Below are 12,290 nucleotides of genomic sequence, written 5' to 3'. Positions count from 1 at the left end.
GCCCTGTGGACCCCCTCCCCTGGGCAGACCACTCTCTTTCATACCCTCAAGCCTTTGCCCAGGCTCTTTCCTCCATCTGGAGTGCTGGTTCTCCATGCTTTGCTTCTCCTTGCAACTAAATCTTTTCTTCAAGGCCCAACTCAAATATCATCTCCCTAAGGAAATCTTCCTCAACTTTCCAGGCAGGTGTTCCTTCCTGGGAGTCCAGGGCACCCTGTTCATGTGACTTAGTTAGTAATGTTCATAGTGTATCATGCCAGTGTGTGACTCTGTCCACTCCACTTGTCCCCACCCTGAGCTGGCCCCATGTCTTATATCTTACTCACATTGCCTGGAAAGGACCCAGCACACTGTGGGGACTCAAGAAATATTTGTGGGATGAATGAATGTGCTTCATGACTATGGAGTTGGGGGTTCACTAATTGAGGAGCGACATCCAAAGAGGATGTATTTAAGTTGTGTGTCTGACCCCACCTGAGCCCTGGAGCTAGGAGGATGAACTCTGAGGTAGGCAGATGGATAACATGACCTTCTGTGTTCTGAGATGCTTCAGATCAGGCTCTGAGGGAAGATGGGTCCCTCATACTGGCTGAGTTAATGGTAGGAAGCCAGTGTCCTGTGATGTCATCTCAGGAATGCGGTTGAGGCTCAGTCATGCTACTGAAGAACCTGTGAAGAGTCACAACGCTGGCTGCCATAATTGGAGGCACTGAGGATGGGCAGGTTGTGGGACTTTGTGGTGTGGCCCCTGCTTGTGCCCCTGCCTGAGTCACACAACTGCCTCCTGCCTGAGCACTAGGGAATCTCTAAGATAAACCAGAAGCCAGGACCGTGGATTCGGAGCAGCTTTGGCCCAACAGTGACAGGTCAGCATCTCTTCCAAGAGAGTTGTGGGGGTGGGGGTTACATGTGATTCTTATCTGCACAGAATCCAGGGAGGACTGTTGACCCAGTGGGATAACCCCGCTTCCCGAAAACAGGGATCTCATCTCTGTAGGAAGTGGGGAGTGGGAAGTCACTGGCATGAGTGCCTCACCTGTGTGTGGGGTGCCGGGATGGGTGCTGTGGGGCGACCAGGAGAGGCCATGGGTGCCCCTGGCTCCCCAACACTGGCCAGCCCAGCACACAGAGGCTCTGGGAGGCCATGGAGACTCAGCGCTGGAGGGGCTGTGTGGATGGTGTTTAGACTTCAGAGCGGGTCACGGGGCCAGGCGGTGGTGGGAGCAAAGATGGGGACCATGTGTAGTCTGTACATTGAATTAAGAAAGGAAAATAGTAACAACACTTGAGCAGGGCTGGGGTTTCCGGGTGGTATAATTATTTTAATATTCTTTTGTGGTATAAAATAGCCTATGATTGTGGAGATCTTGCCTTCTCAAGGGCTTTAAAAATATTTCCATTGGAAAATGAGTCTAGTTTCTTGCCTCTAAGAGTCTAGTTTCTTCTCATTCATGACTTCTGGTGACTCCTAAGCTGAGGGCATGGTTGGGAGGTGGAGAACACAGCTCCTGTCCTCAGGGAGCCAAAGTTTCAGGGAAGGGACAGAGCCCTGTCCTGAGAATTTGCAAGGACTCTGAGCCACGTTTGCAAGGGGTCCGCAGGGAGGGGGCCTGAGACAAGGTGCAGGAAGGTGGGCAGGGATAAGGGGGAAGAAGATTCTAGGAGGAAGCGCCTATCTTGCTGTGGGCTGGGCCAGATGAGGTGCTGCTGTCTCCTCCCAGATCCTCCACTGTCCCCAGCTGCTCTACCCCCGCATCTCCAGAGTTGCCCCCTGTCCCACCATGACTGACACCCCAGCGGAGGAATCCCTCTTCCAAATCATCCACTGCTACCACCAGTACGCGGCCCGGGAGGGGGACGTGGAGACCCTGTCCCTGGAGGAGCTGAAGGCCCTGCTCGTGGACAACATGCCCCGCTTCATGGCGAGCTTGGTGTGTGGGGTTTGCGGTCAGGTGGGGATAAGGAGGGGCCCAGGGGACCGGTGTAGGGTTGGTTGAGGGTTGGAAGTGAGTGGTGAGGGTGTAGGTACAGGGAGCCGTCTCCCAAGAGGATTTCCACTTAGGGGAGGGCGCATGAGGGAGTGCAGAGGGTAGCATCTGCGGCCAGAGAGAGGATGGGCCTGGTGGCTTCATTTCCCCTCCCCTCTCCCGAAACTCCCTGCTTGGCCCCACTCCAGCCCACGCATAGCTAATCCCCAGAAACTCAGTCCTAACCCCAAACCTGTTTATTCCTCTGCCTGTCCCTTCCCTAGAGAGGAGGTTCTAAATCATCCCTCTCCCCACAGACCTGTCCCGTCAGCGACCTTGATCCCAACTTGCCCTTTGAACCCTAGCCCCTTCTCCTGGGGTCTAGCATAAGCCTCCCCCCTGCCCCTGTGCCTGGGGGAGGCGACTTTGGGCTGCGGTGGGGCTAGGAAGTGTAGCTTCCCCTCCCACTCTTGTGGGCAGGGCGGATAGACCAGCCAGGTCTCTCAGAACAGCCTAGGGGGCACAGTCCTGGAATCCAGGCTGGGCTCAGACACCCTCCTCAGGCCTGCGCATCTTATCATCTTCAGGCCCAGCCCTGTGACACTGTGCTTCTGGGGGACTGCAAGGCTGGCAGGAGTGTCTGTGGGGCACTGCCCTCTGCTCTTGGTGCCATGCCCTCGGGGGGGTCTCTGGACTGTCATCTCCAGAGGACTTCAGGTCCATGCCCCAAGTCAGGGCTGCTACATCCCAGGAGAAGCACTTCCTTTGGTGGCTTCCTAGCTCCCGTTGCCTACTTGTGGGGAATATCAGAGGAGACAGTCTTGTCCTCAGTTTATTGGAGTGTAGCCGTGAGGGTCACAGATGGGGTCTAGGGTGATTGTGGTTAGTCCCTGTTTCTAGAGAAATCTTTTCCTTTCCAGGGCCAATGCTTGGCCCTACCTCTCAGAGGGTCACAGCCCACCTGTACAGGACCCTCAGGGGCAGACACCTGGGCACAGGGCAGACAGATAGCAGCCTGGGCCAGGTGGGCTGAGGTGAGGGAAGCCGGGGGGGAGCCTGCCCAGGGCAAGCAGCCTCCAGTTTCTCAGGTAAACCAGCTTTATGGAGGAGATAAGATTATACGCAGTAGATAGTGGTGGGGTGGTGAGGGGACAGAGGGTGCCAACCTGCCCAGGGGGATGAGAGCCACCCTCCAGGCCCACAGCTGCTTACAGCTGCAAGGACGTCCTGCCCCTGAGGCTTTCTGAGGACTCCACTCTGGGTTCCTCACGTCCACCAGCCAAATCCTGCTGAAACCTGCTTCACTGCCACTGCCCAGTTAGTGCGCCCACCTCGTCTTTGCCTGTCCCCCTCCTCGCTGTGCTCTGATCCCTGACTTCCTCCCTGCTATCCCTTCCACCTCAAATGCTCCTTTCCTTGCCTGTACCATCCCCAATCCTCAGCCCTCAGGACCACCTGCTCTGGATACATCTTGGACAGCTCCAGGGCCCATGGCTTTGTCCTTTCCCTCAATCTGTGCTTTCCATAGGTGACACAGGCAAAGTGCCACAAACAGTTCCTGTGCAGATGCCACTTGGTGCTGGCCCTGCAATAGTGCTGGAGATGCAGACATGAGGGACAGGTGGGCTCTGCCCCGGAGAGCTCCCAGTGTGAAGGCTGAAGGACAGCCTTCCATCCGGAAGTCCCTGGGCTGGGCTGTCCCTATGGGGGAGCTTGCATTTCAGCTGGGAAGACAGGCTTAAACAGCCACTGATGGTGGACGGACATGAATTGTGTCAGGAGGTACCAGGCTGCTCAGCACTGCTCAGCAACCGTAGACAGTCAGCCAGCCCACAGTGCCCAGTCTGCACCCTCTGTCTGCCCACACAGCCCCAGATCCAGTGAGCCGAGGTGCCTATCACACCTCTGCCTCTTCAGCCTGATTCTGCAGCCTATGGCGTCCTGGCCACTGACACTGACATCGAGTGAGGAGCTGTTTCGTGCAAGCCCTTTGCAGGCAGGACCGTGCCACTGTTACCCTACCCCGTCCTTCCACCAGCAGGTGGTGGAGGCCTGGCCATCTGCTGTGGGGCTGTGTGCCTGGGTGGGTGGTTGACCCTCTGCCCACTCCTCAGGGCCGGAAGGAGCCGTACTACATCACAGAGTTGTTCCGGGAAGCAGACAAGAACAAGGACAACCAGATCTGCTTTGACGAGTTCCTCTACATCTTGGGCAAGCTAATGAAGGACTACCACCTGCAGTACCACCAGCAGCTGTGCGCCCACTACTGCGCCCAGCACAGCCTCTATTAGAGGGGGCACAGGCAGCCTTCTGGGGAGCCTGCCCCGGGCAGCTGAATGGAGAGCTCTGCTGTGCATGTCTGCGTGTGCCTGCATCCGTGTGCATATGCGTGTACATGTCTGCAGAAAGGACAGCTGTGAGGGAAGAGAATAAAGCAACTTCATAGATGTTTCTGAGTTTGTTCAGTTCATGGATCTGGGCATCTGCTATGGGTCCAGAAAGAGGAGGTTTGGTTCATCCTTGGGGATCACCCATTTTGGGGGAAAGACACAGCTCCTGCCTCCAGGAGCCCCTGTCTGAGAGGGGAGACAGCCCTGCCCTCAGCTTTCAGTGTGAGAGGGAGGAGTCTCTCCTCTTGGGGGGCTGGCTCTCTGACAAGGAAGCCAGGACTCACCAGTGATGTTTTGATCACTCATTCATTACACAAACATGCTAGGACAGGAGCCAGGGGGCAGAGGCACACAGGACATGGACCCCACTTTTGAAGGTCTCCCTGCTCTGGACGAGAGCTCCAATGAATCAATGTACGAAGGCGGAGGGGCCTGGGCCTGGGAAGGGGCCAGGATGGGCGGGGAAGACGATGCTGGTAGTTGACACGGGGTGGTGGCATGGGACCAGTATGTGAGGGAAGATTGTGAGGTGGGTTTTGCATGGCTGAGTCAGAGTTGGGGACAAGGGCAAACCTAACAAGCCAGCCTGTCATGGGGAAGAGCGATGAGTGGAACCTGGGCAACTGCCAATCAGGGAAGAATTCTGGAGGAGAGAAGGGTTGGTTCTGGTGTTTACTAATAAAAATTGATGATGGATGTGGGCGTTACTCTGACTCAGGGGTTTTTGTGACTCACTGATCCAAGGCCTCCCCCTGCCCTGTCTCTGGTGTTTGTTTTTCTCTCTCTCACCCTGGGAGCTCAGGAATCCGAAGCAGAATCTCTCTGGGAGGGTCTCCTCTGCCTGCTGGGGCCTGTCTTGGTGTGTTTCTTCTCTGAGAACCCATGTCCTGAGCTTATTGTGATAGAAATGATGAGTTTTCAAAGAATGATGGCGATTTTCTGCGTTGCTCCCCCGTGCAAATGATTGGGGGGGTCATTTAAGGAACTTGATTTGGTTCCCTCCCTCAACTGGGTCTGTGTGCCAAACAAGGGGAGCAGCACCCTGTGGGCTGAGCTGGGGGCCCTTGGTTTTTGGTCAGTCAGGCTCTGAAGCAGGATTTTGCCCCTGCTGCTCCCTGGGCCTGGCCCATCATCGACACTGCTTCCATATGTGCCAATCCACCAGCGCCTCCCTTTCAGGACTCAGCTGGGCCCCCAGCCATTTCCCACTGGACCTTCCTACATGCTCCGTGCGGTCTGAACTTCCCCTGTGGAGGTGCATGTCCTGCTTCATCTGGGTTGGGTTTTACTGTCTGTGTCCTCCACCAAGCCAGGGACCATGTCTTGTCATCTCTGAGTCCCCATGGGCCCAGTGTCAGCACACAGTGAGTGCTCAGTGAGTGGTTTGAGGAAGGAATGCAGAAATGGGGCATGTGGATGGGAATCCGATGACCTGGGTCTGTGCTGCATCCTGTTGGCAGTCATGTTCAGACGTGGAGACAGTCGGCCAGGAGACCCAGACCACGGGGAGGATTCTTCCTGCCTGTCTCACCTGAAACATGGTGGGTTCCACAGGACTTTGAGTACGAAGGGGGCAACTCAGCCCAGTCCTCCTTGCCTTCCTCCTGCCCATTCCTGGGCAGGATTTCTCCACTGGCTCTGCTTGCTTTGTCCTCATATCCTCAGCCTTGGGCATGACCTGATGGGGTCTATTGGGACACATACCCAGGACGGAGCTCTTTCCTGTAACAGGACCAGGTTCCCCTCCCCCTAGGTTGCCCCATATCCGTCAGTCTGATTACAGGCTCTGCCTTTTCCCCAACTCACTTACCCAATTCCTGACACTCTCTTCTGCCAGGTCAGCTCAGCCTGGCTCCTGCTCTCCCTGAAGCCCCTAAGGCTGTCTGTCCAGGGGAAGCATCTCTGGGGGCGATGTTTCATGCCCTCGCTGGTCAGCAAGCTCCACTGATAAGCATACAATGGCGGAAGAGGTCATGGCTCACGTCGGCCTTAAGTCTCCCTCACTGGACCCCGGGGCCTGTTTTCCTTACTTTCCGGATGAAGAAAGCTGTCTCCACCAGGACCGTTCTTAAGGAGTGGCTTCAACGGAGGCGTCTCCTGAAGGGTCGGGGTCTGGGAAGACATCATTTCCATCAATCTCATCACCACCCCCATTGAGAGAGGTCAGCATGAGCTCCGTCCCCCGCTGGTGAACAAATCCTATGTAGAGTCTGAGAAAAGCCACCTTGCTTGTTCTCATGTGTGCTCTTTGGCACCTAAGCACCAAGACAAATCAGAAGACGCGCCCATAGGAAGGACCTTGAGTAATTCCCTGTGCCTCAGTTTCCTCATCTGTCACATCAGGATAATTGTACCTGTAACATCCATGTCACAGGGTTATCAAATGAGTGAGTGGATGCAGAAACACTTTGAAAGTATGCTGTGCTCCTTGGGGTAAGGTGTTATTATGTCAGGTCATGTAGGAGAGGGCCTGGTGAATAACAGGTGTGCACTAAGTGCTTGATCATTGGTTGAAAACTTATCATATTGTATGTCAGAAGCAACCCTACTTTCCTGTTAAGAGGTTGACTAACTTCTTGCCAAGGAAGCTAGATTGCATTTGGTTGACAGATTTATATCCCGCCTTGTTTCAAAAACGATTTCACGTGATTGGGTGTGATAAAGGGAATTTCTGCATTGGATAAGGGATAGATCAAACTTTCCATTCTGTATTCATGTGTCCCCTCGATAACTATGAGTTGAGCGCCTACTATGTACCAGACCCTAGGGTGTGATGTGGTTTCTGTTCTAAAAGGGCTCATGGTCCTAAAGAAAAGACAGACAGTAAACAGATGAGCCATACTATAGCAGGGCGAATGCTGTGATACATGAGGATTTGGGTAGCATGGAGGAGAGAAGAATTAACCCAGCGTTGATAGGGGTGCAGGAAGGAGGGTCAGGGACGGACTTGGAGCAGATGGTGCCTGGACTGGATCAGGAGGCATGAGGAGGACTTTACCAGCAAAGAGGCATTCCAGGCAGGGGAGGGAGGGGGTGATGTCACATCACATCAGAAGTCACCTGAGTTATTTGAGGCACTGAATGTTTTGTTTCTCAGTTTCCTTATCTGTAAAGTGGGAATTATGATAGTACATACCTCATAGGATTATTGTGAAGATTAAATGGATTGATATAAGTAAAGCATTTACAACAGTTCCTGGCACATGGTATAAAAACCCAATAAATCTCAGCTATTATTTTATATTATTTGTACTTGTTATTGATTGTTGTTGCTGTTACTGTGTTTGCCAGGCACTGTGCTGGGCCCTGGAAAGGCAGAGATGGATGATCCAGTCTGGGTCCTCAAGGGTTCACAGTCTGGCTGGGGAGCCGGGCACATTTCTGGGGCAGTAATCATGATTTCCACTCACATGGTGCTTGCTGACTATGCACTGCCCTAAGCACTTTACACAGTTTTTCTGTAAACTTTTTATTAAAATATAATACATATTAAGAAAAGTTCACAAATCATAAATATTTTGCATATATTTTTAATCCTCACAACAACACTATAAGGTAGATTCTATTTTTTTTAGGTGGAAGCATTTGAAAATTTTATTTTTAATTGTGGCAAAATACACATAAAATTGACCATCTTAACCATTTTTAAGTGTTCAGTTCAGTGATGTTAAGTCCATTCACATTGTTGTGCAACTAATCTCCAGAACTATTATCATCTTGCTACTGAAACTCTATACTCATTAAACAACAACTCCCCTCTCCCCCTGGCAACCACCATTCTACTTTCTGTCTCTACGAGTTTGACTGCTGTAGGTATTTCCTACAGTAGTCAAGTGATATAAGTGGAATCATATGATATTTGTCTTTTTGTGATTGGCTTATTTCACTTAGTATAACGTCCTCAAGTTTCATCCATGTTGTAGCATGTGTCAGAATTTCCTTTCTTGAATAAAGGCTGAATAATATTCCATTGTATGTATAAACCACATTTTATCTGTCCATTCATCCATGGGTGGACACTTGGGTTGCTTCCACATTTTGGCTATTGTGAATAATGCTGTTGTGAACATGGGTGTACGAATATCTTTTTGATACTCTTCTTTCAATTATTTTGGATATATACCCAGAAGTGAAATTTCTGGATCATATGGTAATTCCTTTTTCAATTTTTTCAGAAACCACCAAACTCTTTTTCCATAGTGGCTGCACCATTTTACATTCCCAACAGCAGTGCAGAAGGGTTCCAATTTCTCCACTTCCTCCCCAGGACTTGTTATTTTCTTTTTTTTTTTTTGCGAGGAAGATCAGCCCTGAGCTAACATCCATGCCAATCCTCTTCCACTTTATATGGGATGCCGCCACAACATGGCCTGACAAGCAGTGCATCGGTGTGCGCCTGGGATCCGAACCCGGGCCGCCAGCAGTGGAGTGCGCGCACTTAACTGCTATGCCACTGGGCCGGCGCCCCCTTTTTTTTTGATAGTTGCCATTCCAACGCGTATGAGGTGATATCTCATTGTGGTTTTGATTTGCATTTCTCTAAGTGATGTGGAACATATTTTCACGTGCTTATTGACCATCTGTATATCTTCTTTGGAGAAACGTCTATTCAAGTACTTTGTCCATTTATCAATAAGATTGTTTGTTTTTTTTGTTGTTGAGTTGTAGGAGTTCTTTAGAAATTCTGGATGTTAACCCCTTATCACATATATGATCTGCAAGTATTTTCTCCCATTCTGTAGGTTGAAAGTAGACTCTATTCTAAATCTCTACTTAATAATTGAGGTAACTAAGGAACAGAGAGGGTAACTAATCGGCCCAAGGTCACACAACTGTAAAGTTATTGATATAATAAAGCCCAAAGGGCTCTAGAGTCATGGAAAGAGAGGCTAATCCTTTCTACTTCCTCCAGGAGGCGACGATGGCCTAGGCCCTGGAGAAGCACAGGGTAAATATTTGTTGAATGCGTGGAGGAAGGAGAGAGAGGAGTTTTCTCAGCAGAGTCATGTTCTTGTCAGATCACTGGAGCCTGGTGCTCTGGGATCCGGTCTGGCCTCTGACACATCCACACTGGGAAACTCTGGGTGAACCGCTTCACCTTCCTGAGCCTCAGCTCCCATGTCTTTAGACTGGGTGGGTCCTGCACCCTGCCTTCCTGGCAGGCATCCTCTGAGGCTCTTAATAGATTATACGGATGTAAAGTGCTTTGTAACAAGAGAAATGTGCCACAAATCTTCAGCCTTAAAGGTTGTTAATCTGAGTGGCATTTTGTTGGGGGTGGGAGGGGCTTGCTTCTCCCGATATCCTGGGGGAATGGGCCACCTCCTTTTCTCCTCTTGGGCAGGAAGCACTTCTGGCTTCTCTAGAGAACTCCTCCCCTTCACCTCAACCCACCTAGATTGGGTTCCTCTTCAGCCCAGTCTCCTGGTGTCAGAGGCACACAATCATCCCGGACAGAGTTGAAGGGTCCCTGCTGTGTTATACAGCGGCTCAGTTTCTCGTCCACGCAGAGGGACCCCAAGCCAGTCTCCATCTCCCTGGGGCACAGGGCACCCCCAGCTTCACAGAGCAGGAGAGCTGTGAAGGAGTGAGGGCAGCAGGAGAGAAATTGATTTAATCCTTTAGCAACACACGTCCCCACAGAGTCCAACCACACACAAAACATCAACAATAATAGAAATACTCCCGTTTTCCTTACTAAAACCCAGCAGCTAGCACAAGTATTCCTAACCTTTTAATGGTCTTTGGACCCTTTTGAGACTCCAATGAAAGCCATGGAGGAATGTGTTTATATGCATACACTCAAAATGATGCATTCAACTTCAGTTCCATTTCAGAGATGCACAGACAGGGCACAATGCACTGGATTAGAATCATCACCAGTAGGGAGGACTCAGGAGTGGGCATCCTGGTTGGCCAAGCCAAGGAATGCCAGTGGCCCACAAAAGAAGTCCTCACCATGGTCTCTTCCTGGTTTCTCCTGCTGGGCACTACTGCTGGCAAATGCCTTCCGTCTCCACTCACCCCTCTAATCTCCCCTCTATGAGAAATTTTCATTCTATGCAGTGATTGCCCCATTCACCTGGTTGGGAAACCAGAAACTGCAGCAACCCTGGAAGGGAGAAGCTGCCTCTGACTGTCCGGAGGCGTCGGGCAGCTGGCCAAGCCCAGCTGCTATAAAAGGAAGCCAACACTCAGCCCTGCATATCCTCTGTCAACTCTGTTTTGTGGAGACCTGGTAAGTGGGATTGTCCCTGTCTGCCCCACACTTTGGGCTTCTTTTAGGGAGGGCCAGGGAGTGGAGCAGCCTTCTCTGAGATGGGGAGAGAAATTCAGGGAGGCCTGGACCAAAATCCAGAGCTCCAAGGAAGAGAGTGGGGCAGGGACAAAGAAGGAGCCGAGTCCTCTAGCATTTTCGGGTGAGGGCATACTTGTTTCCCAAGCTGGACCCTTCTTGGGCAGAGGGTGAGGGCATAGTGAGAGTTAGCAGGCACTTTGTGTGTGTGTGTGTGTGTGTGTGTGTGTGTGTGTGTGTGTGTGTGTGTATGTGTGTGTGTGTGACCCTACCCCCTCCCACACTAGTATCCATATCATCCCACCCTTTCCCATCATAGCCATAGCCATTGCTGGGTTTAGTTATTTGGATGGTGCAGGCCAGGACAAAGCCATGACTTGGGGTAGGAACCTTCTGAATATCCCCCTAGTCTTTACTCTGCTGTGGGCAGAGACACCATCCCACCCTGGGATCCCCATGTGCTCTCTCTTCCAGGTGGACAAATCCTTGGGCACCATGCTGACAGATCTGGAGAACGCCATCAACTCCCTCATTGACGTCTACCACAAGTATTCCCTGATTAAAGGGAATTACCATGCCGTCTACAGGGATGATTTGAAGAAGTTGTTAGAGACAGAGTGCCCTCAGTACTTGAAGGTGAGGAGGGGCTGGTGTGGTCAAAGTTCTCTGTGTGGCTCTGATGAAGTCCTGGGTCACTGCTTCCTCATGCTGCCCTCTGGAGACAGCTAGGCCCCAGCTCTCCCTGAGATCTTTACACTCTGGCTTCTTTCTCCTCAATCTTGACAGAAAAAGGATGCAGACACGTGGTTCAAAGAGTTGGACATCAATGAGGATGGTGCCGTTAACTTCGAGGAGTTCCTCATCCTGGTGATCAAGGTGGGCCTGTTGGCTCATGAAGACATCCACAAGGAGTAGCAGAGCTGTGGCCCCTGGGGCTGGCCCCTGGACTTGTCCCTGCAGAGCAATAAAGTAAATGATACCTCAGGCCTCTCTTGCTCTCTTGCTTTTCTCTTGTGGAATGAGCTTCCTGGCGGGTGGAGGGAGGGTTGGAAAACTCTAAGAGAAGAAATAAAGCCTCTCTTGTCTCCCACTCCCCATCTGTGGGAACTTTCAGTGCTTCCCACTGTCTGTTTCCTCCCCATGTTCTCCCCAAACTACTCTTGAGTCTCTTCCAGCTCCAGGGTACTGGGTCATTGGTTCCAGGACTTAAGGATTCTAAAAAGTCCAAGACACTAAAGCTGATGATTTCCCTACTTGTCTCCCGGTGGGTGATATGGGAACAGGGTGATGTAGGGAAAACTCATAGAGTTCTCTAAACTAAATTTTAATTTCCAGCTAAATGTCTTAGATGTGACTCTTGGGAAATTAGGGAGAAAAGTATGTAGAAGTGTGTGTGTGTGTGAGAGAGAGAGAGAGAGAGAAAGAGAGACTGATTGTCTGTGTGGTGTGACTGTAGGTGGATGCTGAGAGTCCCACATTAAGTACACTAACAGCCCCCTGGCCCCACGCTTGTAATTTCTCCTTAGCGATTTTGGAAGCTTTCCTTCTCTCTCTACTCCCAAACTCATTAAATAATAAAGGAATGGGCAAATAGGCCAACACATTAATAAAAGTCAACTCAGAGAATAGCGTACTCAA

General features: G+C 51.2%; 2 protein-coding genes across 2 annotated transcripts; both read left to right on the top strand.

Moving 5' to 3' along the window:
• Window positions 1-1,781: 1,781 nt before the first annotated feature.
• Window positions 1,782-4,387, top strand: LOC131403103 (protein S100-A15A). Its single transcript, XM_058537454.1, has 2 exons — window positions 1,782-1,931; window positions 4,082-4,387. The coding sequence occupies exons 1-2, from the start codon at window positions 1,782-1,784 to the stop codon at window positions 4,256-4,258; spliced, it is 327 nt and encodes a 108-aa protein (XP_058393437.1). The 3' UTR covers window positions 4,259-4,387.
• A 6,101-nt stretch (window positions 4,388-10,488) lies between these two features.
• S100A8 (S100 calcium binding protein A8) lies at window positions 10,489-11,636 on the top strand. Its single transcript, XM_058537452.1, has 3 exons — window positions 10,489-10,595; window positions 11,127-11,288; window positions 11,439-11,636. The coding sequence occupies exons 2-3, from the start codon at window positions 11,148-11,150 to the stop codon at window positions 11,565-11,567; spliced, it is 270 nt and encodes an 89-aa protein (XP_058393435.1). The 5' UTR covers window positions 10,489-10,595; window positions 11,127-11,147; the 3' UTR covers window positions 11,568-11,636.
• Window positions 11,637-12,290: the final 654 nt, after the last annotated feature.

The sequence above is a fragment of the Diceros bicornis genome, chromosome 4, assembly GCF_020826845.1.
Source record: "Diceros bicornis minor isolate mBicDic1 chromosome 4, mDicBic1.mat.cur, whole genome shotgun sequence".
Taxonomy (NCBI): domain Eukaryota; kingdom Metazoa; phylum Chordata; class Mammalia; order Perissodactyla; family Rhinocerotidae; genus Diceros; species Diceros bicornis.
The sequence above is the reverse complement of the archived record's forward strand: the minus strand, read 5'-3'. Positions and strand labels throughout refer to the sequence as shown.